The 23,994-nt window shown below is 48.5% G+C and overlaps 1 protein-coding gene and 1 long non-coding RNA gene across 10 annotated transcripts in view; one reads left to right on the top strand and one right to left on the bottom strand.

Annotated features, from left to right (window-relative positions):
• Window positions 1-23,994, top strand: part of CATSPERD (cation channel sperm associated auxiliary subunit delta) — a 52,489-nt gene that overhangs the window by 16,787 nt on the left and 11,708 nt on the right. For 4 of the 9 annotated variants that reach the window (XM_072787676.1, XM_072787674.1, XM_072787672.1 and 1 more), the window contains 11 exons: window positions 2,106-2,189; window positions 4,071-4,221; window positions 5,122-5,217; window positions 8,249-8,331; window positions 10,779-10,955; window positions 15,694-15,807; window positions 16,455-16,544; window positions 16,685-16,741; window positions 17,315-17,373; window positions 20,950-21,028; window positions 23,227-23,279. In XM_072787676.1, coding sequence (XP_072643777.1) covers window positions 2,106-2,189; window positions 4,071-4,221; window positions 5,122-5,217; window positions 8,249-8,331; window positions 10,779-10,955; window positions 15,694-15,807; window positions 16,455-16,544; window positions 16,685-16,741; window positions 17,315-17,373; window positions 20,950-21,028; window positions 23,227-23,279 — 1,043 coding nt within the window. Of the gene's footprint in view, window positions 1-2,105; window positions 2,190-4,070; window positions 4,222-5,121; window positions 5,218-8,248; window positions 8,332-10,778; window positions 10,956-15,693; window positions 15,808-16,454; window positions 16,545-16,684; window positions 16,746-17,314; window positions 17,374-20,949; window positions 21,029-23,226; window positions 23,280-23,994 lie in introns of all 9 variants that reach the window. The other 5 variants (XM_072787677.1, XM_072787673.1, XM_072787675.1 and 2 more) reach the window with 4 other exon arrangements.
• Window positions 13,863-23,332, bottom strand: LOC140611017 (uncharacterized). Its single transcript, XR_012012404.1, has 3 exons — window positions 23,116-23,332; window positions 14,668-14,772; window positions 13,863-14,101 (listed from the first exon to the last, which is right to left on the bottom strand). It is a non-coding gene; the product is annotated as an uncharacterized lncRNA (long non-coding RNA).

Below are 23,994 nucleotides of genomic sequence, written 5' to 3'. Positions count from 1 at the left end.
CCAGTGGATTGAGTGATGCCCGCCCACACCAGTGAGAGTGATCTTCACTGGGTCTACTGAATCAAATGATTCTTCCAGAGTCACCCTCACAAACACACACAGAAATAATGTCTTACCAGCTACCTGGACATCCCTTAGCTCAGTCCAGCTGACACACAAAATGAACCAACACAAGTCCACCCCTTGTTGCTGTGGCAGCCATCCGCATCTCCTTCAACCATACTCTCCAAATAAAGACACTAACAAGGCCATAATTCCACCCAACACAATCCAACCGTCCTCAGTACAACTGAAAAGGCATTCCTCCTGTGTGAAGTTTACTCTTCTCCTTGATGTCCTCTCACTCAAACACCAGTTATAAATACAACAGTCTATCTGCTGTGTGTGCGAATGTGTACGTGTGTGTGCACGTACGTGGGGTTATTGTTGTTTTCGAGGCCAGAGGGTTGAGACTCCTGAGTAGTCATGATTCATCCCCTTGGAGTTCCACCAGCAGGGAAGGAGTTGGGGTGTCTGCTGGGGAGGTGATGAGCAGGCCACTGGGAAGCCCAGCAACCCATGCCAGCTGGGATGGATTGACCATATGTCTTGGTCAGCTTGTGCCACCGTAACAGATGCCACGATCTGGGTGACTTAAACAATGGAAATTTATTTCTCATAGTTCTGGAGGCTGGAAAGTCCAAGATCAAGATAATAGGGGATTTAGCTCCTGGTAAGGGCTCTCTTCCTGGCTTGCAAATGGCCACCTTCTTACTGTGTCCTCACCTGACGAAGAGAGAATGCTTGGTATCTCGTCTTCCTTTTAATATATTTTCTTTATTTGAGAGAGATAGCTGGAGCAGATGGAGAGGGAGAAGCAGACTCCCCACTGAGCAGGGAGCCTGATACAGGGCTCCATCCCAGGACCCCGGCTTGTGATCTGAACTGAAAGCAGACACTCAGCCACTGAGCCACCCAGGGGCTCCAGGTGTCTCTTCTTATAAAGGCACTAACCTCATCATTGGGGCCCCACCCTCATGACTTCATCTAAACCTACGTAGTTCCCACAGGCCCCACCCCCAAGGGCCATCCCACGGGGGGCTAATTTGAATGTTTGTCTCCCCCTCTCAAATTTATATGTTGCCATTCTAATGCCTGATGTGATTGTATTAGGAGTTGGAGCCTTTGGGCATGTTTATTTATTTTTTAAAAATTTTATTAATTTATTCATGAGAGACAGAGAGGCAGAGACATAGGCAGAGGGAGAAGCAGACTCCCTGAGGGGACCCTGATGTTGGACTCAGTCCTAGGACCCTGGGATCACGCCCTGAGCTGAAGGCAAAGGCTCAACCACTGAGCCATCCAGGTGCCCCAGGAGTGTTTAGAGTATGAAGATGGAGTCCCAGTGAATGGGACCAGTGCCCTTCTGAAAGAGGGAGCCATGGAGAGTTTGCTAGCCTCCTTCTGCCATGTGGGAACACAGTAAGAAGAACATAACCCAGAAGCAGGCCCTCTCTTGGCTGTGCTGGCACCTTGATCTCAGATTTCCAGCCCTCCACAACTGTGAGCAACGAACTTGTATTGTCTCTAAGCTACTCTGTCTGTGGCACTTTGTGAGAGCAGCCAACATGGACTAAGGCAGGTGTTAGGACTTGAACATATGAACATTGGGGGAAGACGCAATTCAGTCCACAACACTGTTTATGATGGAAAACTCCCCCTAGGAACCCAAGAGGCTTAAAACAGCAGTCTTTCTCCCTCTTACCTGAAAGATGTCTGGAGGCAGCCAGCTGGGCTAGCCCACTGTCCCTAGAATAGGGCCTGTGGCCTCATGCTCCAACTTGGCTTCTGGGCACTTTGCAGACCCACCAAAAATAAGGAATCTCAGCAGGAGTGAAGGCTTTAAGCAGGCGTCTAGCAGTCTGAGGTCACACCACTTCCTCCCAACATCCCCAAACCAAGGTATTTTCATTCAAGGTTCTGTCCTACATGCTACATTTCCATAGAGGGGAAATAGATCGTAACTAAAAAGACTTTCCCTCATTCTGGCTTATGAGGTAATTTGGAGTTTAAATCAAACTCCTTAATGGTTTATTCATATGTGATGTTTTTTGTTTGTTTCACAGGCAGAACTAGTCGGGTCTTTGGGTGGGATCTTCTACTTTCACTCCTTGTCACAGGTTGGGCTGCTTCTCATTGATCAAGGGAAGGTGAGTAACTTTGGACTGGGAAGAAAGGTTTAAGTGACCTTTGCCCCAAGCCAGGTTTTTGTTAAGAGTCACACACTTGGATTTTCTTTTTTTTTTATAATAAATTTATTTTTTATTGGTGTTCAATTTGCCAACATACAGAATAACACCCAGTGCTCATCCCGTCAAGTGCCCCCCTCAGTGCCCGTCACCCATTCACCCCCACCCCCCGCCCTCCTCCCCTTCCACCACCCCTAGTTCGTTTCCCAGAGTTAGGAGTCTTTATGTTACACACTTGGATTTTCATATCTGAAATCCATCTAGGTTTTCATCTATCCATTCATGTATCCATTTATTCATCCATCTATCCATCCTACCATCCATCCACCCATCCATATATCTTAGCTACTTATCCAACCATCCATCCATCCATCCATCCTTCATCCTTCCATCCATCCATTTACCTACTTATCCATCCATTCATCCACCCACCTGTGCACCTACCTGTTCATCCATGCACCCATCTACCCACTCACACACCCACCACTCCCCTCCCCCTCTCATTTGCTGATACAGTCATGCACTTGGCAATATTTACGTAGTGTCTAGGAGGTGCTAAGCACTGTGCTGAACACTAGGGATAAAATACAAAGTTTGATGCACATATCGCTGACAAGATGGCTGTAAATGCTTCGTGTTGAAGTCTTTGTTTAGTGATTATTTTCATGTGTATTCAGAAAATCAGTACATGAAACTTGTGACCTCACAGATATCATTTAGAATAAGACTAAGTTAAGAAGACGAGTCAGTCCACGTAAACCACATTTGAATAAAAATGATTAAGGCAGAAAAAGATTAAGTACGGTCAGCACCCAGGTAGGATGTGCAGCTCTGGAGTTTCGGGGAGCCCTGCAGTCAGGAAGATGCTGGGCTGACCTGCATGGCTGAAGCCCCCACCCTCTGCTAGGTCCTGTCCCTGCCCAGAGTGCCCTCATTTGCCTGAAGTGCCCGGGGCCTTGCCCTGCTCCGGAGTGACCGCAGCGTCCAGGGTTGCAGGCTATGCATGATTTCCCAGCCTGCCCACAGGCTTTGGCTGGCAGGTCTCCATACTCCAGAGATGGGGTGGGTGTCGATGCACTGCAGTGTCCCTCGAGGCTCACTCCCTGCACTTTTGCATTCTTAGGGCCCGTTGAGGTGCCTCCGCCTTCTCACAGAGGAGGAGAGCTGCAGGGCAGGTTTCTCTCTGTGTGGAGCTCAGTACCCAGTACTTTTCCACTCCCAGTCTCCCTTTACTTTCGGCCCCCTAGTGCCTGAAACTGGTGGAGCCTTTGGTTTGGGGCTCCCTCTGCAGTGAGCTGCGTCCCACACCAGACCCAGCAGCCTTGAGGAGGGACGCTTTCTCCGGCTCAGCGCTTTCTCTGGCCTCACCTGTCAGCGATCCAAGGCTGCCCTCCTTCATGTTGGGCATGTCACCTCAGTTGGCTACTCTGCCACCAGGTGGCTCAGCCCCTCAAGACAGGGGACCGGAGGCAGCAGGTGCATGACACAGCCTGAGCTGGGGGCACCATCCATCCTGCCCTGGGCGCTGGGTCTCTGGCTCCCCAGCCCAGGGAACTGTGCATGTTGTGGGAGGAATAGTTCTTTGGGGCCATCCTGGGCACCGTGGGGTATAGAGCAGCACCCCTGGCCTCACCCACTCCCTGCCAGGGGCACCCCCAGTTCTGATGGCCCCACATGTCCCCGGACACTGCCCAGCATCCCCTGGGGGCAGCATCACCCCAAACTGAGACCCACTGGCCCAGATAATGTTTGCAGGATATCCAGTAGCAAAGCACGCAGCCCCCTGCTACTGCTGAGCCCAGATTCTTTCTCGGGCCCAGATGCGGGGGCTTTTCCTCTTAGGCTAGGTTCAGCTACTCAGAACACCCCCTGAACTTCAGTTTCGGGCTGCCTTTTGACTACAACGGGACCCTTAACATCCTCATCACCCCCGGCCAGAAGGGCATCCTGATCTTCTGGTTTGAGAGGAGCCTGTTGCTTTCCAGAAACTCAGGTGAGTGAGACCCAAGCCCAGGTCCCCCTCTGGGCGGGGAGAGCACAGCTGGTTTGTCTCTCCCCTGCCTCGAGCAGATGGGGACCAGCCCGTTCTCACTCTCGGGGCCCTCACTGCATCCATCTCTCTCCCTGCCCCAGTTTCCACTTCCTGGAGTCTTTAGGGCCGCGTGGGCAGGTTCTGAAAGTCACCCTCCAGTCACCCAGGGCAGAGCCCCAAGTCTCCCCTCCAGGAACCACAGGTCTTGTTTGGGTGCCAAGGTTAGCAACTCTGGGACGTCACTCGGGGCTGCCCACTTGGACTTCCCCTGGCCAGAGAGAACTCGGGAAATGGCACAGCACCTCTGGCTGCCTCGCTGAGGAATCGGGGCAACGCCCACACTGCGTGAGCCCCTGCCCGCCAGCCAGCACGAGATGAGAAGCAAACAGCAGCCCCTCCACCCTGCCCAGGGAAGGGATACCACCAGGGAGGCCCTTGGACACAGGTGTGGCTGCAAGAGCACCAGCCAGGCCACTTGAACACCATGCCCCATGCCCCGTGCAAGAGAAGGGCTCAGGGCTCCCCTCCATTTGGGGAGCTCATTTGAGAAGGGAAGCTCTTATTCCTTACACGCTGCCCATATAGCAAAAGGCATTCCATGCTGTGCAAGACAGCATTTTCTGTGAACCCTGCAGCCAACGATGTGCTGCATTCCTGTCCCATGGGGCACACAGGGTTGGTTTTCTCGAACCCAAGCTCATTCTGCACGATGCTCTTACAGCCGAGCACCTTGGTGCTGTGTTTCCCTCCATTCTGCATCGTGTGAGTCATGCACTAAGGGTTGGGGCAGGCGGCGGGGATTGCTCAGCCTTTCAGCAGTGAGGGTCCCTTTGCTCACGACTCTGCCCTATTGTCTCACAGGTCAGCTGGTTTACCCTGTCCAGGTGAAAGAAGAACCCCACACCTTGCTCTCTTCCATTTCTGAGGCCAACGTCACCATCTACAGCGTGGCTGCCAGTGCGTGCCCAACCTATGGGTAGCTTTCTAGAAGTGCCTTATACCGGGCTTACTAACCACTGACCTGCTAGATCCAGTCCAGCCAAAACCAAACCACACCAAACAAGACCTGAACCAAAATGTGATTGTCTCACATTTGAGGAAAACTCTTGGCATAAACTTTTGTACCTTTTCACCATGAAGTGAAATATGAATTGGGTGTTGGCTTTCTGGGGCCACTACAACAAATGCCCCCAAACTGTTATGGTTCTGGAAGCCAGAAGTCTGAAGTCAAGGTTGTCAGCAGGGCTGTGCTCCCTGCATAGGCTCCAGGGAAGGATCTGCCCCAGGCCTGTTTCCCTGGCTTCCAGGCGGCTGTCCTCACCACCATGTGCTCCCTCTGTGCACAGCTGTGTCCAAACAACCCCCTTTTTACAAAGACACCAGTCATCCTGGGTTAGGAAGTACTTTGATTACCTCGTTTTAACTGAATCATCTCTGTAAAGAGCTGATCTCCAAATACAGTCACCTTCTGAGGTCCTGGGGGTTAGGATCTTTTTTGGAGAGGACATTTCAACCTATAACAGATGGCATCTCAGGATTTCTTTTCTTTTTTTTTTTTAAAGATTTTATTTAAATAAATAAATAGTTGACATAGAGAGCGAGCATAAGCAGGGGAGAGGCAAAGGGAGAGGGAGAAGCAGGCTCCCCGGGGAGCAGGGAGCCCAACATGGGGCTCAGTCCCAGGACCACACGATCACGACCTGAGCTGAAAGCAGATGCTTAACCGACTGAGCCCCCACAGGCGCCGGCATCTCAGGCTTTCTTTGGTACTAAAATGTCCTGCTGCTGTCCTGAAAGATGAACTTCACCAGACTAATATTTCTCCCCCGGCAGCTCCCAAGTTGGAAACTTAGAGGCAAATAGTGAGACACACTGAGGGCGGGGGGTCGGGGGTGTCACTTGGGTGCTAAGTCAGTGTCTCCCCTGTTTGCTGATCATCATGTTATATCCTCCCAACTATGTCCCTGTAGCTGTTTAAAATGAACTTAGAGGGCAGCCTGGGTGGCTCAGCGGTTTAGTGCTGCCTTCAGCCCAGGGTGTGATCCTGGGGACCCGGGATCGAGTCCCACGTTGGGCTTCCTGCGTGAAACCTGCTTCTCTCTCTACCTGTGTCTCTGCCTCTCTCTCTGTGTCTCTCATGAATAAATAAATTTTTTAAAAAATCTTAAAATGAACTTAGAGTTACAGAAATTCATGATATAAAATGTTCTTATAATTAAAACTAGTAGTGCATGGCCCTTTAAATTATTATTGTTATTTTTTAATATCACAAGTACAGTTAAAATCCCTTGGGACTCCTGGGTGGTTTAGTCAGTTACGCACCTGTTACGCACCTGCCTCTTGATTTTGGCTTAGGTCATGATCTCGGGGATGTGAGATCGAGACCCACATCAGACTCCACTATCTGCATGAGAGTCATTCTCTCCCTCTCCCTCTGTCCCCCCGACCCTGCTCACTCTCTGTCTCTTAAGAAATATATATAATTGGGATCCCTGGGTGGCGCAGCGGTTTGGCACCTGCCTTTGGCCCAGGGCGCGATCCTGGAGGCCCGGGATCGAATCCCACGTCGGGCTCCCGGTGCATGGAGCCTGCTTCTCCCTCTGCCTGTGTCTCTGCCTCTCTCTCTCTCTCTGTAACTATCATAAATAAATTAAAAAAAAAAGATATATATATAATAAAAATAGAAAAAATAAAGTCCCTTGGAGTGGCTCCCTAAACCCAGGTCCTCTTTGGCTCCCTGGAGGTAAACCTGGTTAGGAATTCGGGGAGAAAGACACCCCGTTGAAAGACACACAGCATGTACTAAATATGGACCTGCTGAGAACATAGCATCGCACAGATCATTTGCTTGTACGTAAGTGGCGTCCTGTCACAGTGTGACTCCCTCTGTCATCCACCTCTTCCACTACACCTCATGTTCTATTCCACTGTGGTGAGAACACGTTAACAGGAGATCTGCCTTCTTAACAAATCGTGAAGTGTCCGGTGCAGTATTAACTACAGACATGACACACAGCCGAGCTCTAGAACGGACTCATCCTGCACCCCTGAAACGTTATACCTGTTGAATAGCAACCCCACATTTCCTCAACCTGGGACAACTGTGGTTGTCTGATCTGGGGATGAGCTATCAGCAGCCACTGGGTGGCGGCCCAGGATGCTGCCCAGCATCCTACAATAACACGGGGCGCCCCCCAACACCCCCGAAAGAAGAATCTGGTCCCAAACCTCAGGCCAAGGTTGGGAAGCCCTGAGCTGGGTTCATTAGCTCCTTGCTCTGCAAACACACTTCTGCTTTTCTACACCAGATGCTTTCCCCAAGTTTCAACTTAAGCCTTGCTCTTTCTGAAAGCTTCCCTTCTTTTTTTTAAATAATTAAAATATGCACTGGATTCGGTTGACCTTTTCACAGAAACTTTTAATGGTGTCCCATGTTCCTTGAAACTTTGTGTCCCCAAAGACCAAAAACAACCTCAATGTCCATCCATGGAGGACTGGGTAAATCAGTTATAGTCCCGTTGGGGTACATTCATACACACAAAAGAAGACAATTAAGTTTTTTTCTTAGAAAGCTTGAGAGAGTTCCAGAATATGATGCCACGAATACAAGACTACCAGAAAAGATGTTTCCTAAAACATTTAACCGGGGTTATCTAAGTCAGAGGTCAGCAAACCATGGCCCAAGGGCCAAATGTGGCCCACCACCTGTTTTTGTAAATAAAGTTTTATTGGAACAAAATCACGCCCATTCATTTACAAGTTGTCTCTAGCTGTTTTCACAGAGTTAAACATTATAAACATATCACATGACCAGAAGAGCAGAAAATATTTACCATCTGGTCCTTTACAGAAGATGTTTGCTGACCCCTGGTCCATATGGTGGAATCTGGGGTAATTTTTTGTTAAGCTTTCTATACTTTTTATACTTTTGTCCATTGAAATGACCCTCATTTCAATGTTGTTCTGTGTTGTTCGTTTTTTTTCCTAGATGAATATGAACTGGCAGTTTTAACTCGGGAGAACAATTTGTATTATGGCAGCCTGGGAATCCTGTCAACTTCTCTAATCAAAGTAGGTAAATTTGAAGTAGCGTCATTACCCTGTTGGTAAGGTATAATGGTCTTGTTCTCAAACTTTTTTTTTTTTTTTTTTTTTTTTGAGAGAGAGCAAGCAGTAGACAGGGCAGAGGGAGAGGAAGAGAGAATTTTGAGGAGGCTCCGCACTCAACTTGGAGCCCAACACAGGACTTAATTCCTTAACCCTGAGATCATGACCTGAGCCCAAGTCAAGAGTTGGACACTTAACCAACTGAGCCACCAGGCACTGCATTGTTCTCAAACTTTTTTTTTTTAAAGGGTGGGGGGGTAGCCCCAGTGGCACAGCTGTTTAGCGCCGCCTGCAGCCCAGGGCATGATCCTGGAGACACTGGATCGAGTCCCACGTCGGGCTCTCTGCATGGAGCCTGCTTCTCCCTCTGCCTGTGTCTCTGCCTCTCTCTTTCTCTCTGTATCTCTATGAATAAATTAATAAAATCTTTAAAAAAAGATTTAAAAAAATGTATTCATCAGAGACACAGAGAGAGCGAGGCAGAGACATAGGGAGAGGGAGAAGCAGGCTCCATGCAGGGAGCCCAACATGGGACTCAATCCTGGGACTCCAGTATCACGCCCTGGGCCAAAGGCAGGTGCTAAACTGCTGAGCCACCCAGGGATCCCTGTTCTCAAACTTCTGATCCTTTATCTGAAGGCTAGAAATTGCTTTGGTTATTAAAATAGTAGTAGTACTTCAATAACAATAGTAATAATTTATTTTTTAATATGTTATTTATTTATTCACGAGAGAGAGAGAGAGAGAGGCAGAGACACAGTCAGAGAGGGGAGAAGCTGGCCCCATGCAGGGAGCCCGACGCAGGACTTGATCCCAGGTCTCCAGGATCATACCCTAGGTGAAGGCAGGTGTTAAACCGCCAAGCCACCCAGGCATCCCAACAATAGTAATAATTTAATGTTAATTTTAATTACTATTGAATTAATTAATTTTGGAAAAAATAAGTGATTTTAGTAGTTATGAAAGTTATGACAACAGCTGCTAAAATTTCCTGAGCACTCAGAATATGGCAGGTGCTGGTCTGAGTGTTTTCCATCTGTCACCTCATTTAATCCCGACCACCACCTTCAGAAGGGGAACTTTGGGGGGGCTAGCTGGCTCAGTCAGAAGAGCTTGTGACTCTTGATCTCAGGGTCGTGAGTTTGAGCCCCACGTTGAGCATAGAGATTACTAAAAATAAATAAAACAAACTTTAAAAAAATATTTTATTTATTCATGAGAGGCACACAGAGAGAGGCAGAGACACAGGCAGAGGGAGAAGCAGACTCCCTGATGTGGAACTCGATCCTGGACCCGGGGATCACACCCTGAGCCAAAGGCAGATGCTCAACCACTGAACCACCCAGGTGCCCCAAATAAATAAATAAACTTAAAAAAAATAAACAGAAAGAAGGGCTTAGGTCGTGATCTAGGGGTCCTGGGATTGAGCCCCATGTTGGGCTCCCTGCTCGGTGGGGAGTCTGCTTCTTCCTCTCCCTCTGCCCCTCCCTCCTACTTCTGTTCTCTCACCCCCGTCTCTGTCAAATAAATAAATAAAATCTCTAAAAAAAAAAAAAAACACCCAAAACAAAAGTAGAGTCTTATATTGTCCCCATTGGACAGACAGAAAAGCTGAGGCATGGAGAGGTAAGAAGTGGTGGTAGGTAGAGGTCATTTCTGATCTTATTTCATCCTCACAAAGCCCCAGGAAGGAGATCATATCATCCAACTTTTACAAGGGAGGAAAAACCGAAGTTCAAATCTGCCTCTTTCCCAAGGCCCAATAACTCACTAGCAGCTGAGCCCGAAAAGCCCCCCAGGCATGCCGATCGCTCCCTCCGTGCTTTTGCTGCTAGATCTGCAGCTGCCAATGTTCTGGAAGGCTGCCTGGCATGGAAATAGGGTAGGATGGGGAACAGGACCATATCGTTGAAGGCTTCACCCTGACATTCTGGCGACCAGGGCGTTTTCTGGGTGAGGGTCTGTAGTCTTCGTCTGAGTCTCGAGGGCAGTCCAGGACCCGTGCATAAGTCTAGACTACTTCCTGCGTATCCTCTCTGATGAGGAAAGATGGAGCTTCCATTATTGATCACCAACGAGTGAATGCAGCTGAAGGGTAGGTATCTCCACCAGTGTACTGGTGCCTCTGATTGTTTGGCCTACCTTCATTCAACCTGAAGCGTAAGGTAAAACTGACATCCCCAAAACCTGATCTCAGGGCGCCTGGGTGGCTCAGTGGTTGAGCATCTGTCTTCAGCCCAGGGAGTGATCCCGGGGTCCTAGGATCGAGTCCCACATCGGGCTCCCTGAGGGGAGCCTGCTTCTCCCTCTGGCTATGTCTCTGCCTCTCTCTCTGTATTTCTCATGAATAGGTAAATAAAATCTTAAAAAAAAAAAGAATGACCTGATCTCCGAAACTGCTTTCCCTTTAGTTTACAGGCCAAAACATCTGGTCCCAAGAGGCAGCCCTCATGTTCACTGACGTGGGGAGGGTGGAGATACTGGTCCCGCTGTCCGACCCGGTGTTTCCAGCATTCGATTTCGAGAAGTGCCCCGTCAACATCCAGGCGATTCTCATGGATCCTCAACTCCAAGTTGACGTTTGCAAAGTATGTGATCGTCACTGTTTCGGTCAACGTTCCGGGCATTCTTTCTAAAAAAGACAAATCACACAGACCCAGTGCTGGGCATTTGTCACCAACAACCAGGCATGAGGGCTCCAAGGGGGGTTGTCGGGCAAAATAAGGGATGAGCAGCTATACTTGAATTGCATGTAATTGGCTCAATCTGACACCCAGCCACCAACTGCCCCAAAGGCTGGTACCCTCAGATGGTTTCATGCCCCTTATTTCAGACAGAAACATGTATCACGTTGTTAGACTCTCTTTGTAACAAGGAAGCCGGTCAATCCTTGCAATGGTTTGGGGGAGAATAAAGCAAAGGGTGTGCTGGCCAGGACTGCTCCCTCCTCAAGCAGTCAAGCGAACCATCAGCGAGCATTCTACACAATCACCCAGAGACGGGCTGCCTGGCTGGCTCAGCTGGTTAAGTGCTGGGCTCTTTGGCTCAGGTCATGATCTCAGGACCATGAGATCAAGCCCCACATCAGGCTCCACACTCAGTGTGGAGTCTGCTTGAGATTCTCTCTCTCTCCCTGTCCTCTGCCCCTCCCCCCACTCTCCATCTCTCTCAAATAAAATCTTAAAAAAAAAAAAAAAAGAATCTTACCTGGAGAGCTCTGGAGAGAGAGAGCCGATTGGGCTCAAGGCTTCTCCTGAGCCTTGGGGGTCAGCCTTGACCCCCACCACATGAGCCGATCCAAGAGGGGGGAAATGATAGAAAGATGATGGAAACACACATGTGCACCACTTTTGATTCATCGTTTTGTGAGTAACGGAAAGTTCAACTCAAATGAGCTTGAGCCGGATAAACAACTGTTGGCTCATGCAGCCAAGAAGTCTTGAAAGGGCACTTCAGGTGAGGCTTGATTTAGTGACTCAGGTCATGCCAGCAAGGAGCTGGGTTCTGTCCGTCTGTCCACTCTGCCTGCTGGGGTGCTCCAGGCTTCATCCTTGAAGAGCCATCTAGATGCCTCTGCGAAGCCCTGGGTTCTGGTATCTTGGCAGCGAGCTGGCAGCTGCCTGTGCAGACTGGCATCCTCCCCAGTGTCCCAGGCAAGAGAGGGTCTCTCATCGCAGTTCTGCAGAAGCCAAGAGGAATCCCTCCTCCTGCAGGGTCTTCCACATCTCATTGGCTCAGAGGGATTGATGTCATCCACCTTATCCACGCCTGCACCAATCACATGGCTGGAGTTGAGCCGATGAGAGTCCAGTCAGTCCTTCGAGAGTCATCAGGTCGACTCACCAGGCCATCTGCCCAAGGATGTGCAAAGGGGCTGATAGGCCAAAGGAGATCGAGGATACCCTCGGGAAAGGGGACCAGCTGCTGGACAGACGCAGTAAAATATCTTCTCTGGGCCGGTCCACAGTCCACTCCTGCAGGCCCTGGCAATCACATGATCAGAAGTGCAAAAGAACGCCATTCCTTTTATTTTAAAAAAATTTTTTAATTAATTAATTAATTAATTAATTATTTGAGAGAGAGAGAGAGAGACCAGAGAGCAGGGGGAGAGGCAGAGGCAGAGGGAGAAGCAAACTACCCACTGAGCAGGGAGCCCAACGTGGGGCTTGATCCCGGGACCCTGATATCATGACCTGAGCAGAAGGCAGACGCTCAACCAACTGAGCCATCCAGGCGCCCTATTTCCTATTTCGCTTAAGGTGTATAGTGTAATGATGTATAATATTGCAAAATGATCACCACAATCCATCTCTTTAACATCCTTCACTTTCCGTAATTACAGATTGGTTCTTTCTAGTGATAGGAACTTTTAGGGATGCCTGGGTGGCTCAGTGGTTTAGCGTCTGCCTTCCGCTCAGGGCGTGATCCTGGATTCTCCGGGATCGAGTCCCACGTCAGGCTTCCTGCATGGAGCCTGCTTCTCCCTCTGCCTGTGTCTCTCATGAATAAATTTTTAAAAATCTTAAAAAAAAAAAAAAACTTTTACGACCTCCTCTCTTAGCACTTCCAAATACACAGACGGTGTTGTTTAATTGTAATCACCCTGCTGGACTTGACACTCCCAGGACTGATTTATAATTGAATGTTTGTACCTTTTGAACAACTTCACCCATTTTGCCTGCCTCCACCCCCACCCAGTCTACCCCTGCTGCTGGCAACCACCAGTCTGTTCTCAGTATCTATGAGTTTGGCTTTTCTAGATTCCACATATAAGTGAGCTCATTTGGGGGCACCTGGGTGGCTCAGTGGTTTAGAGTCTACCTTTGGCCCAGGGCGTGATCCCAGGGTTCTGGGATCGAGTCCCATATTGGGCTCCCTGCAGGGAGCCTGCTTCTCCCTCTGCCTATGTCTCTGCCTCTGTGTGTGTGTCTCTCATGAATAAATAAATAAAAATCTTTTTAAAAAGTGAGCTCAAATGTTATGTATCTCTCCCTGTCTGGCTTATCTCATGTAGCACGATGTCTTCAAATCCACCCATGTTGTCACAATTGCAGGATTTCCATCTTTTTTATGGCTGAATAATATTCCATAGTATATATCACATATTTTATTTTATTTTTTATATCACATGTTTTAATCCATCCACCCATTCATGGACACTGTGAATAATGATGTAGTAAACACCGGAGTACAAATATCTCTTTAAGATGGTGATTCTCATTTCCTATAGATACACACCCGGAAGTGGGATTGCTAGGTCATATGGTAGCTATATTTTTAATTTTTTAAAATTTTATTTATTCATGAGAGACAGAGATAGAGGCAGAGACATTGGCAGAGGGAGAAGCTTATCTCTCAATGCTCTGAAATCCATGAAATCATAAATAAGCTCAGTGCTATTCTCCACGGAGTCCGGGCAGACTCAATGTTATGTGTCTGCTGGGCCACTTCCCTTCTGGAGGGCTACAAAAAAATAAAGATTTTAGGGTGTCCATTGCCAAATAGCCTTTGGATCCATGGCATTTAGTGATATGAGAAAATAAAAGTCTCTGTGCCTTATATGAGTATATTGGTTTATTAAGATACCTTTTTATGAAACAATGGTGCCAATGAATGGTAGTGTTTTAATTTCTTATTTTCTTGACTTGCCATGATAAAATATCCATCTCCCACCATGGGGATTTTCTTGCGTGTCCTTGAAATCACATGTCTGGAAATTCCTGACTTAGGCACACTTGGAGCAGAAAAAGAGAGAGTGAGAGTGAGCAGGAATAAGGCTTTTGTGCAAATGTTTGGCTCCTTGAACTCTTCTGAGGAAGATGGTTGAGCCACTAGCGAGTAGTTTTCCAAAATCCCACCTAAAACAACAGCAAAGCAAAACAAAACAAAAAAACAAAACAAAACAAAAAAAAAACACCAAAACAGCAACTACATAGCATAACAAAAACCCATGAATGATGGAACACCTGGCCAGCTCAGTCAGGAGAGAAGAAGAGCCTGCAACTCTTGATCTTGGGATTGTGAGTTCAAGCCCGATGTTGGGACACACAGTCTACTATAAAAAAACAACAACACATACACACACACAAAAATATCCATAGATAAAAGCTGGGACAATTGATTGGATAATACGAGTCCACTGGGATATAAATAAGTGATTGAATCAATAAAGGGAGCGGAGACATGTTCCCCCTACAGAATGACTCCGAGTGATATACCTTGATACTCTCCCTCCGGGAGGAGAAGTTTAACACCCTGCCTGAGGGTGGGCTGGTCTTAGTCACTTAGTCACACACTTACAAAGAACAGTCTGGAAAGTCTTGGTCGTGTAGAGACCTGGCAGGCACCATGTCAGGCATCAGGGCAGGCTGGGCATCGTTTATCCCATCGTCCCTTCCAACTGTTCTACGAGCAAAAACATAGAAGAGGGAAAGTGTCTATGAGATTATCCCAGCAAATGCGTGAAAACAGAATGATAGAATATGGCCATGTGACAACCCCAATATCAAAAAAGAGGGATAGGGATCCCTGGGTGGCACAGCGGTTTAGCGCCTGCCTTTGGCCCAGGGCGCGATCCTGGAGACCCGGGATCGAGTCCCACGTCGGGCTCCCGGTGCATGGAGCCTGCTTCTCCCTCTGCCTGTGTCTCTGCCTCTCTCTCTCTCTCTCTCTCTGTGACTATCATAAATAAATAAATAAATAAATAAATAAATAAATAAACAAACAAACAAATAAATAAAAAAGAGGGATAGCCAGCCCTAGGTGCTGCTGATGGTAGATCAACCACCCATGACCCAACCCAAACTGATGGATCCAGCCGCCATTGACCTGCCAGAAACTCAGGGCAGGGAGGAATGCGCCCACCTGCACCAGGAAAATCCAAGCTGAAGGGAACTATAGATCCAGTGACCTGGGTGCTTCAAAGATAAAGAGAATATAAAAGAAAGGAATGAAAAAAAAATAAAAGAAAGGGATGAAGGGGGAGCCTGGGAATTGAAAGGTTTAATCAAAACAACATTTTAAAATGGACAGAAGTAAAGTCTCATCACCTAGGGATGCCCACGGGGCAAAGAAGCAATGATGGTAAAAGTCAGGTGGGTGGGTGTCAGGGGTGCACTTCTGGAGAGAGGAGGGCCTGCGACGGGGTGATGGGTGGACCTCAAGGGTCTTCTGGGGGCTGCAGGATCTAGCAGGAAAGACCAAGGGGTGAGCTAAAGACTGACAAGTTCCATCCATCAGACCCCTGAAGGCCTCACACCTGCCCCCATTCTGTTTTGGGAACGGGAGCCTGATTTAATTAATCGATGGTTTGGTGTTTCTACCTAGGTAGAGCTTCTGCAAGGAGAATTTGACAACAAAATGTACACCATTGACATGAACAGCGAGTTGGAGCTGACTGCCCTGATGATACCACGGCCGGGCATGTCCCTGGTCCCGCTGGTAAGGCCACCTCCTGCGTTTGACAGGCGCTCCTGATACGGGGCACTCCCCGGTGTGCCAGGCTCGGAGAGTCCCCTGGGATCTCCCGGGGAGAGACCTCGCCCCTGATGCTTCATAGACACACCAGGTCCTGCTCTTTGGTGAGCCTCTGCCTGTCTGGCCTCCTTTCCCACAGCCCGTGGGCCTCCTTCTCCACCCTTCTGCCGGGCTGCCCCGTGCTCCCCACAAGCTCCTCCTCCCCTTAGCCCAGCCAGACCCCATCTGAAAACGAGGTGGGGCATGACTGATATAAGGCCAGGGGATGAAGTCCAGCCAGCAGGGACCTGCACCTGCAAGGGGGGCAGCCAGGCTGGCTCCCTCTTATCCCGGGCTCTCTTCTGAGCCTCCCCATGCAACCAGGGATGGGTCTGGGTCCTTCAGCTGTGCAGCTCCAGGCTGCCTTGCAGCACGGGGCTCAGAGGCCACAGCTGGGGGTGGGTGAGGGCTGGGGGGCGCGTTTGGGGATTGGAGTGGTCCCTGCCTTTGCAGAGCAAGTTCGGGTTTCAGTGTGAAGGTGCATGGGGGTCACCTATGGGTGAGACCCCAGTGGCTTCCCTTTATGTCTGCTGGCCCAGTACATCTTGTGCTTCTCCTCCCCGCCCCCCCAGGCAATGGTGAGCAACCCGCACTCCCTGGGGCTGCAGGCCGTCATCTACGAGGATGGCTACACTTATGACGGGAACACCAGACACAGACTGGTGAGCTGCGCCCCCCACCCCCACCCCTGCCCCAGGCCCAGGTCTGCAGGATGTAGGGCACAGCCTTGACTGGGTCTGGCCACCTTAGAGTCCTCCTCGACCTGACCTTCCTCCCTCCTTTCCTTTCTTGCACCTGGCAGCTGCGGCCTCAGGTGCTGGAGAATCCGGAGAGGACATGGCCCTGGCCCTCCCCCCAGGCAGGTAGCTGTCACCCAGACAAGTGAGGTCATTACAGTGTCACAGGGGATAAGCACAGAGGCTACGGCAGAGAGCCCAAGACGGCTCTAGGGAAATGGGGGTGGTTGGGTAAACGGAGGCATCAGGATGGAGGTGAACTAGGGAGACCAGGAGGGGCTTGGCCAAACAGGAGTCTGGGGGATCTGTAGGGTGAAGCCAGGCCTCACGGCCGCACTATAAGGTTTGCACTTGATCCCAGAAGCCTAGGGCGGGGTTGGGAGACAGACAGGGACAAGGCATCAGTCCACCACAACAGGGTCTGTGGACCAGTCCCTGCCACCTCTGAAAGAAGAGGGGAAACAAAGTCACCCCTCACTCCAGGTCCCCCAGACAATGGCAGCAAGGAAATGAAGGAGCTTGGGGTGGTCATTTCCATGAGCTTCTAGAAGTCTTTGGTCGCTGGTGGTGGCACAATTAGAATCAGGAGAGGCCTGGATACTTTCCAGGGTCATCCTCCCTATGCCCATAGCCCTGCCTCCATCTCCCTTGAGCCCTGACTGGGCTCGGCCCTCTCTTTGCTCTTGATTCCACAGAACATTTCCCTGAGGCAGCAGCACCACTGGGGCAGAGCCGACCCCAACTTCACCTCCAGGTCCGTGGTCGCCTCTACCGGAGTTGGGGAGGGGGCAGCCCAGGCTGTCTATGGGGTTCCCTTAACAGGGTCTGGGAACATGGGGCACAGATCCAGACTCCCTCCCTCCAAGTTCAGTGAGGTCAGAACAATTGAAAACACTTTCTAAGCAGTGGGTTCCTCAAAAAAATTTAACATAGAATTATTATCTGATCAAGCAATCCTGCTTCCTATCTACACTCGAGAGAATGGAAAGCAGGGACTCAGGTACTTGCACCACCGTGTCCACAGCAGCATGATTTACAATCACCAACACACGGAAGCCACCCCGTGTGCACAGACAGACGAGTGCATGAACACAACGCGGTCTGTCCACACACTGGGATATGATTCAGCCTTAGAAAGCAACACATCCTGCCACCTGCCACCACATGGACAAACCAGTTGAGGACACTGGGCTCAGGGAGAGGAGCCAGACCCAGAAGGACACCTCCTGCAGGACCCCACTCCCAGGAGGTCCCCAGGGTATATATATTTCAGCAACAAGTTTTAGTTCTAGATACAGAGTTTTGCGCCACTGTATCATATAATTGAAATTTGCTAAGAAAGTAGAACTTGAGGGGCACCTGGGTGGCTCAGTTGGTCAAGCATCTGCTTTCAGCTCAGGTCATGATCCTGGAGTCCTGGGATCCAGCCCCACATTGGGCTCCCCGCTCAGAGGGGAGTCTGCTTCTCCCTCTGCCCCTCCCCTTGCTCATTCTCCCTCTCTTTCACTCTCTCTCTCTCTCTCTCTCAAATAAATAAATAAAAATATTTTTAAAAGAAAGTAGAACTTAGGGACACTGGGTGGCTCAGTGGTTGAGCATCTGCCTTTGGCTTAGGGTGTCATCCTAGGGTCCTGGGATCAAGTCCTACATCGGGTTCCCTGCAGGGAGCCTGCTTCTCCCTCTGCCTGTGTCTCTGCCTCTCTCTCTCATGAATAAATAAATAAAATCTAAAAAAAAAGTAGAACCTATATATTCTCAGCCTCCCCCACCAAAAGTAAATATGTGAGGGGATGGATGTGTTAATTAACTCCATGGAGGGAGATCCTTTTACAATATGTACATACACCAAATAATTACGTTTTATACTTTAGTGGCCTTATAATTTATCAGTTATACCTCAGTAAAGCTGAAAAATGGAAATGAAAGGTTAAAAAAGAAGTACGCTGTATGTTATTAATACAGAATATGTGCTCCTCTCTCACACTTATGTTGAATTTATTTAAAAATCACTCAATTTTTTTTTTGTACTTGGCCATTAGGATCATCAGATCTCCCAGGAGAGATTTTGAGACCACATGCTCAGACTTTAATCCAACAAAACTAGAATTGAACAGACAGAAAAGCAAAACCAACAACAAAAAGCCCCTTCGAAATTGAGAAACATTTTTCTTTTTTTTTAAATGACTTTATTTATTTATTCACAGAGACACGGGGGGGGGGGGGAGCAGGGGCAGAGGCACAAGCAAGCTCCATGCAGGGAGCCTGATGTGGGACTCGATCCAGGGTCCCCAGGATCAAACCCCGGGCTGCAGGCAGCGCTAAACCGCTGCGCCACCAGGGCTGCCCAAGAAACATTTTTCTAAATAGTCCTTGAATCTTACAATCCATGGAAGACAGCTAGAGGATACTCAGAGGAAAATATGTACCCTGAGCACTTTTATTATTAAGGGGAGACAGGAACTAAAGATGCATGAACTGAATATTTAACTTAAAGGACTAACAGAAACCACAAAAAGAAGGGAATTCACAGGGCAGCCCCGGTGGCGCAGCGGTTTAGTGCCGCCTGCGGCCCGGGGTGTGATCCTGGGGACCCAGAATCGAGTCCCACATCGGGCTCCCTGCATGGAGCCTGCTTCTCCCTCTGCCTGTGTCTCTGCCTCTCTCTTCGCTGTCTCTGAATGAATAAATAAATAAATCTTAAAAAAAAAAAGAAGGGAATTAACAATGGTACAATCCGAAATGTATTAAACAAAAAGAAAGCAAAAGGTGGCGCCTGGGTGGCTCAGTGGGTTAAGCATGTGCCTTTGGCTCAGGTCATGATCTTGGGGGCCTGGGATCGAGCCCCACATCGGTCTCTCTGCTCAGCGGGGAGTCTGCTTCTCCCTCTCCCTCTCCCTCTGCCTCTGTTTGACAAGCTCCCCCTGCTTGTGCTCTCTCTCTCTCTGTTTGACAAATAAAAAAATATTTAAAAAGTCACAGTAAGGCGTAAGGCTGGTTCTTCAGAAGAGCAGTTCACTAGGTGAGACCCCGCAATCCTGACAAAGGAGGAGAGAGAGAGAATTGAAATGAACAATGGGAATGGAAAATGAAAAGTATGGACATCGGAGCGATGGAAAGAATAGTGGGAGAGACTTCCTTAAACCCAAAAGCTCCCGCCCGGTGAAGGAAACCACCAGCAAGATGAAAAGGCGACCCGCTGACGGGGAGAAGATACTGGGGCCGATCTCCACAATATATAAAGAGCACACACAACTCAATTGCAACAGCAACAATCTGATCAAACCACGAGGAGAAGGTCTGAGTAGACGTTTTTCCAAAGAAGACGTCCAGATGGCCAACGGTGCGTGAAAAGACGCTCAAGGGCGCTCATCGTCAGGGAAATGCAAATCAAAACGACAGTGAGAGACCACCTCACCCCTGTCAGAATGGCTAAAATCAACAACTCAGGAAACAACAGATGTTGGCAAGGACACGGAGAAAGGGGAGCCCTGTTGCACTGTTGGGGGGATGCCAACTGGTGCAGCCACTCTGGAGAACAGTAGGGAGTTTCCTCAAAAAGTTATTCGTAGACCCACCATACAATCCAGCAATTCCACTTCTGGATGTTTATTTGAAGAAGACAAAACCACTAATTCGAAAAGATATATGCACCCCTATGTTTATAGAGGCATTGTTTACAGTAGCCGAATTATGGAAGGAAGCAACCTAAGTGTCCATCCATAGGGGAATGTGTAAAGAAGACAGGGTGTATATGCACAAAGGAATGTTGCTCAGCCATAAAAGGAATGAAATTTTGCCAATTGGTGACAACATGGATAGATCTTTTTTTTTCTTTTTTAGAAAAGAAGGAAGGATTTTATTTAAAAAAAAAGATTTTTTTTTATTCATGAGAGACACAGAGAGAGAGGGAAAGAGAGAGAGAGGCAGAGACACAGGCAGAGGGAGAAGCAGGCTCCCTGCAGGGAGCCCGATGTGGGACTCGGTCCTGGACCCCGGGATCACATCCTGATCACACCCTGGACCCTGGGATCGAGCCCCACATCGGGCTTCCTGCTCAGCAGGGAGTCTGTTTCTCTCTCTCTCTCCCTCTGCCCCTGCCCGCTTCTCATTCTCTCTTTCTCTAAAAAAAAAAAAAAAAAAAAAAAACAAAAAAAAACAGAAGGATGGATGAGCAGACACAGACACAGATGGATGGACAGATGGACAAATGGAGAGATGGATGGATGGATGGATGGATGGATAAATAAATCGATGGGTCAGAGATTATTTTTAACACTGACATTACTTGTGACATGAATGTGCGATAACACACATTCCCATTGCCTTGCAGCATAAAGAGACCCACAAGCTCTACCATCACTCTGGACATAGCCAACAAAGAAATTTCGTGTGTGGACCTCAAGCCACTGGTAAGTCCCTAATTCTTGCTGTCCCATATTCATTGTTGTTAGTGTTAAGAGTAGTGGTGTCATGGGATCCCTGGGTGGCTCAGCGGTTTAGCGCCTGCCTTCGGCTCAGGGTGTGATCCTCGAGTCCTGGGATCGAGTCCCACATCGGGCTCCCAGCATGGAGCCTGCTTCTCCCTCTGCCTGTGTCTCTGCCTCTGTGTGTGTGTGTGTGTGTGTGTGTGTGTGTGTATGTGACTATCATAAATAAATAAAAATTTTTAAAAAAGGAAGGGACAGGGACACCTGGGTGGCTCAGCGGTTGAGCATCTGCCTTTGGCTCAGAGCGTGATCCCCAGGTCCAGGATCAAGTCCCACATCAGGGAGCCTGCTTCTCCCTCTGCCTGTGTCTCTGCCTCTCTCTGTGTCTCTCATGAATAAAAATATAAAATCTTTAAAAAAAAAAAAAAAAAGGAAGGGACACCCTGACACCTGCCCCCACATGGACAGACCCCGAGGACACTGGGCTCAGGGAGGGGACCCAGACCCAGAAGGACACCTCCTGCAGGACCCCACTCCCAGGAGGTCCCCAGAGGAAGCCTGTCCACAGAGACAGAGGAGGTGGTGGGAGCCAGGGGTGGGGCAGGGGGTAGGGGGGTCAGTGCTTCCTGGGGACAGGGTCTCCGTGTGGGGAGATGGAAGGTTCTGGAGACGGTAGGGGGGTACACGGTGCGGTGAGTGTGTTCCGCGCCCTGAGCTGTGCGCCTAGAGACAGTTAAGATGGTGAATTTTATGTTATGCATATTCTACTACAATTTTTGTAAAATTGATACAAATCTTGCATTCTGTACCACGGTAAATCTGTGTTGTCTTAATGTAAAGCTCTTTTTACTTTTTTAAAAAAAGATTTTAGGGCGGCCCCGGTGGTGCAGCGGTTTAGCGCTGCCGGCAGCCCAGGGCGTGATCCTGGAGACCCTGGATTGAGTCCCACATCAGGCTCTCTGTATGATGCCTGCTTCTCCCTCTGCCTGCTTCTCCCTCTGCCTGTGTCTCTGCCTCTCTCTCTCTCTCTGTCTCTCATGAATAAATAAATAAAATCTTAAATAAATAATAAATAAATAAAATATTTTCTTAAATAAATAATAAATAAATAAAATATTTTCTTAAATAAATAATAAATAAAATATTTTATTAAATAAATAAATAATAAATAAAATATTTTATTAAATAAATAATAAAATATTTTCTTAAATAAATAATAAATAAATAAAATATTTTCTTAAATAAATAATAAATAAAATATTTTATTAAATAAATAAATAATAAATAAAATATTTTATTAAATAAATAAATAAATAAAAAGATTGTATTAAATAAATAATAAATAAATAAAAATATTTTTATTATTTTTATTTAATTTAGAGAGTGGACAAGCAGGGGGAGGGGTAGAGGGAGAGGGAGAAGCAAGCTCCTCATGAGCAGAGAGCCCCATGTGGGGGGCTCCATCCCAGGACCCCAGATCACGATCCGAGCCAAAGACAGACCCTTAAGCAATGGGACCATCCAGGCGCCCCTAGACTCCCTTTTATATCCCTGAGGGTGCCCCCATATTCCAGTTTTAGAACAATGTCCCAAGACTGTCAGGCTAACCCCAAATAGCTTTTTCTCTTTTCTCCTTTCTGTTTATTTATCGAAGCCCGTCCACTCATTGATTCTCTTCCCCTGCCTTCTATATGCCAAGTATTGTTCTGCATTTCCTTTTTTTTTTTTAAAGATTTATTTATTCATGAGAGATGCACAGAGGGAGGCAGAGACACAGGCAGAGGGAGAAGCAGGCTCCCCATAGGGAGCCTGATGCAAGACTCGATCCCAGGACCCGGGGATCACACCCTGAGCCAAAGGCAGATGCTCAACCACTGAGCCCCCCAGGTGCCCCTCGTTCTGCATTTCTAAATTGGTTTCAGGTTGAGCTAAGACGTAGGCCAGTGATGGGGGACACTTAGCTGGACCCCATAGCTGAGGCGGGCTCTTAGGGCTTGAGCTCTGTGGGGCCAGGCTCGGCAACAGGAAACCCCAGGAACCCAGGTCACTGTGTCACCATCCGGGCGCACCGTGTCCAGTCTCTCCTGGGTATCAGTGTCCCCATGTGAATTTTTGCTGTGGCTGAGCCATCAGTGGCCCTCACCGACCCAGGTCAGCATCCCTGCCTCTCTCCTCCGCAGACGGCGCTCATTTCAGTGGGTTGTGACCAGGAGAAAAAGATCGTCATTCAGAAGTAAGTGTGTTGATGTCGGGGTGGGGGCTGGGGACGGGCCAAGCCTGGTCACAATTGCTTCACGACTGTTAGAATCAAGTGACATCATCCTGTCTACTTGTGCATATATTTAACATTTCCATAATAGATTGTTAAATAACAAATACTAATAGGTTAAGTTTGTGTTCCTGGCACAGTGAACCTCCCCTCCTTTACCAATTTGGTGACGTTTACACTTTTTCTCTTCTTCCCCAATTGTTTCTTTGTTCTCTGTCTTTTATGAGTCCCCAAATTCCTCATTTTGATTGAAATTGCTTAGGGTTTCTGGTTTTAATTGGCTGCTGACATTTGGGGGGAGCTTTGCCGCTGGTATCCAGTTAGTTACCCTCCAGGGAATGCAGCCATGAGAATCCAAATTAAAAAAGAAAGAAGCCAGGAGACTGGCCAAATTGCCATACTTTTCCCCTTCTGGCAGTGGCGTGCTGGTAAATGTATCTCCCACCCTTGGGGGGGAGGCCTGGGTCCTCGCACGTGCCAGTTCCTGTGGTGTGAAGTCGCCCTCCCTGTCCATGTCAAGCACCAACGTGAATGATCCGCTGGCCCGCAAAATTCTGGAAGATTTAAGGCTTGGCTCTAGGGAGCTGGCTGGGGCCAGCTATCGCTCCACTCTCAAGGGCAATAATAAACTCAGGCGATTTTACCGCATTTCCCTCCAAATGGAAACATTTTGTTGAGT

The sequence above is a fragment of the Canis lupus genome, chromosome 19, assembly GCF_048164855.1.
Source record: "Canis lupus baileyi chromosome 19, mCanLup2.hap1, whole genome shotgun sequence".
Classification (NCBI taxonomy): Eukaryota; Metazoa; Chordata; class Mammalia; order Carnivora; family Canidae; genus Canis; species Canis lupus.
The sequence above is the reverse complement of the archived record's forward strand: the minus strand, read 5'-3'. Positions and strand labels throughout refer to the sequence as shown.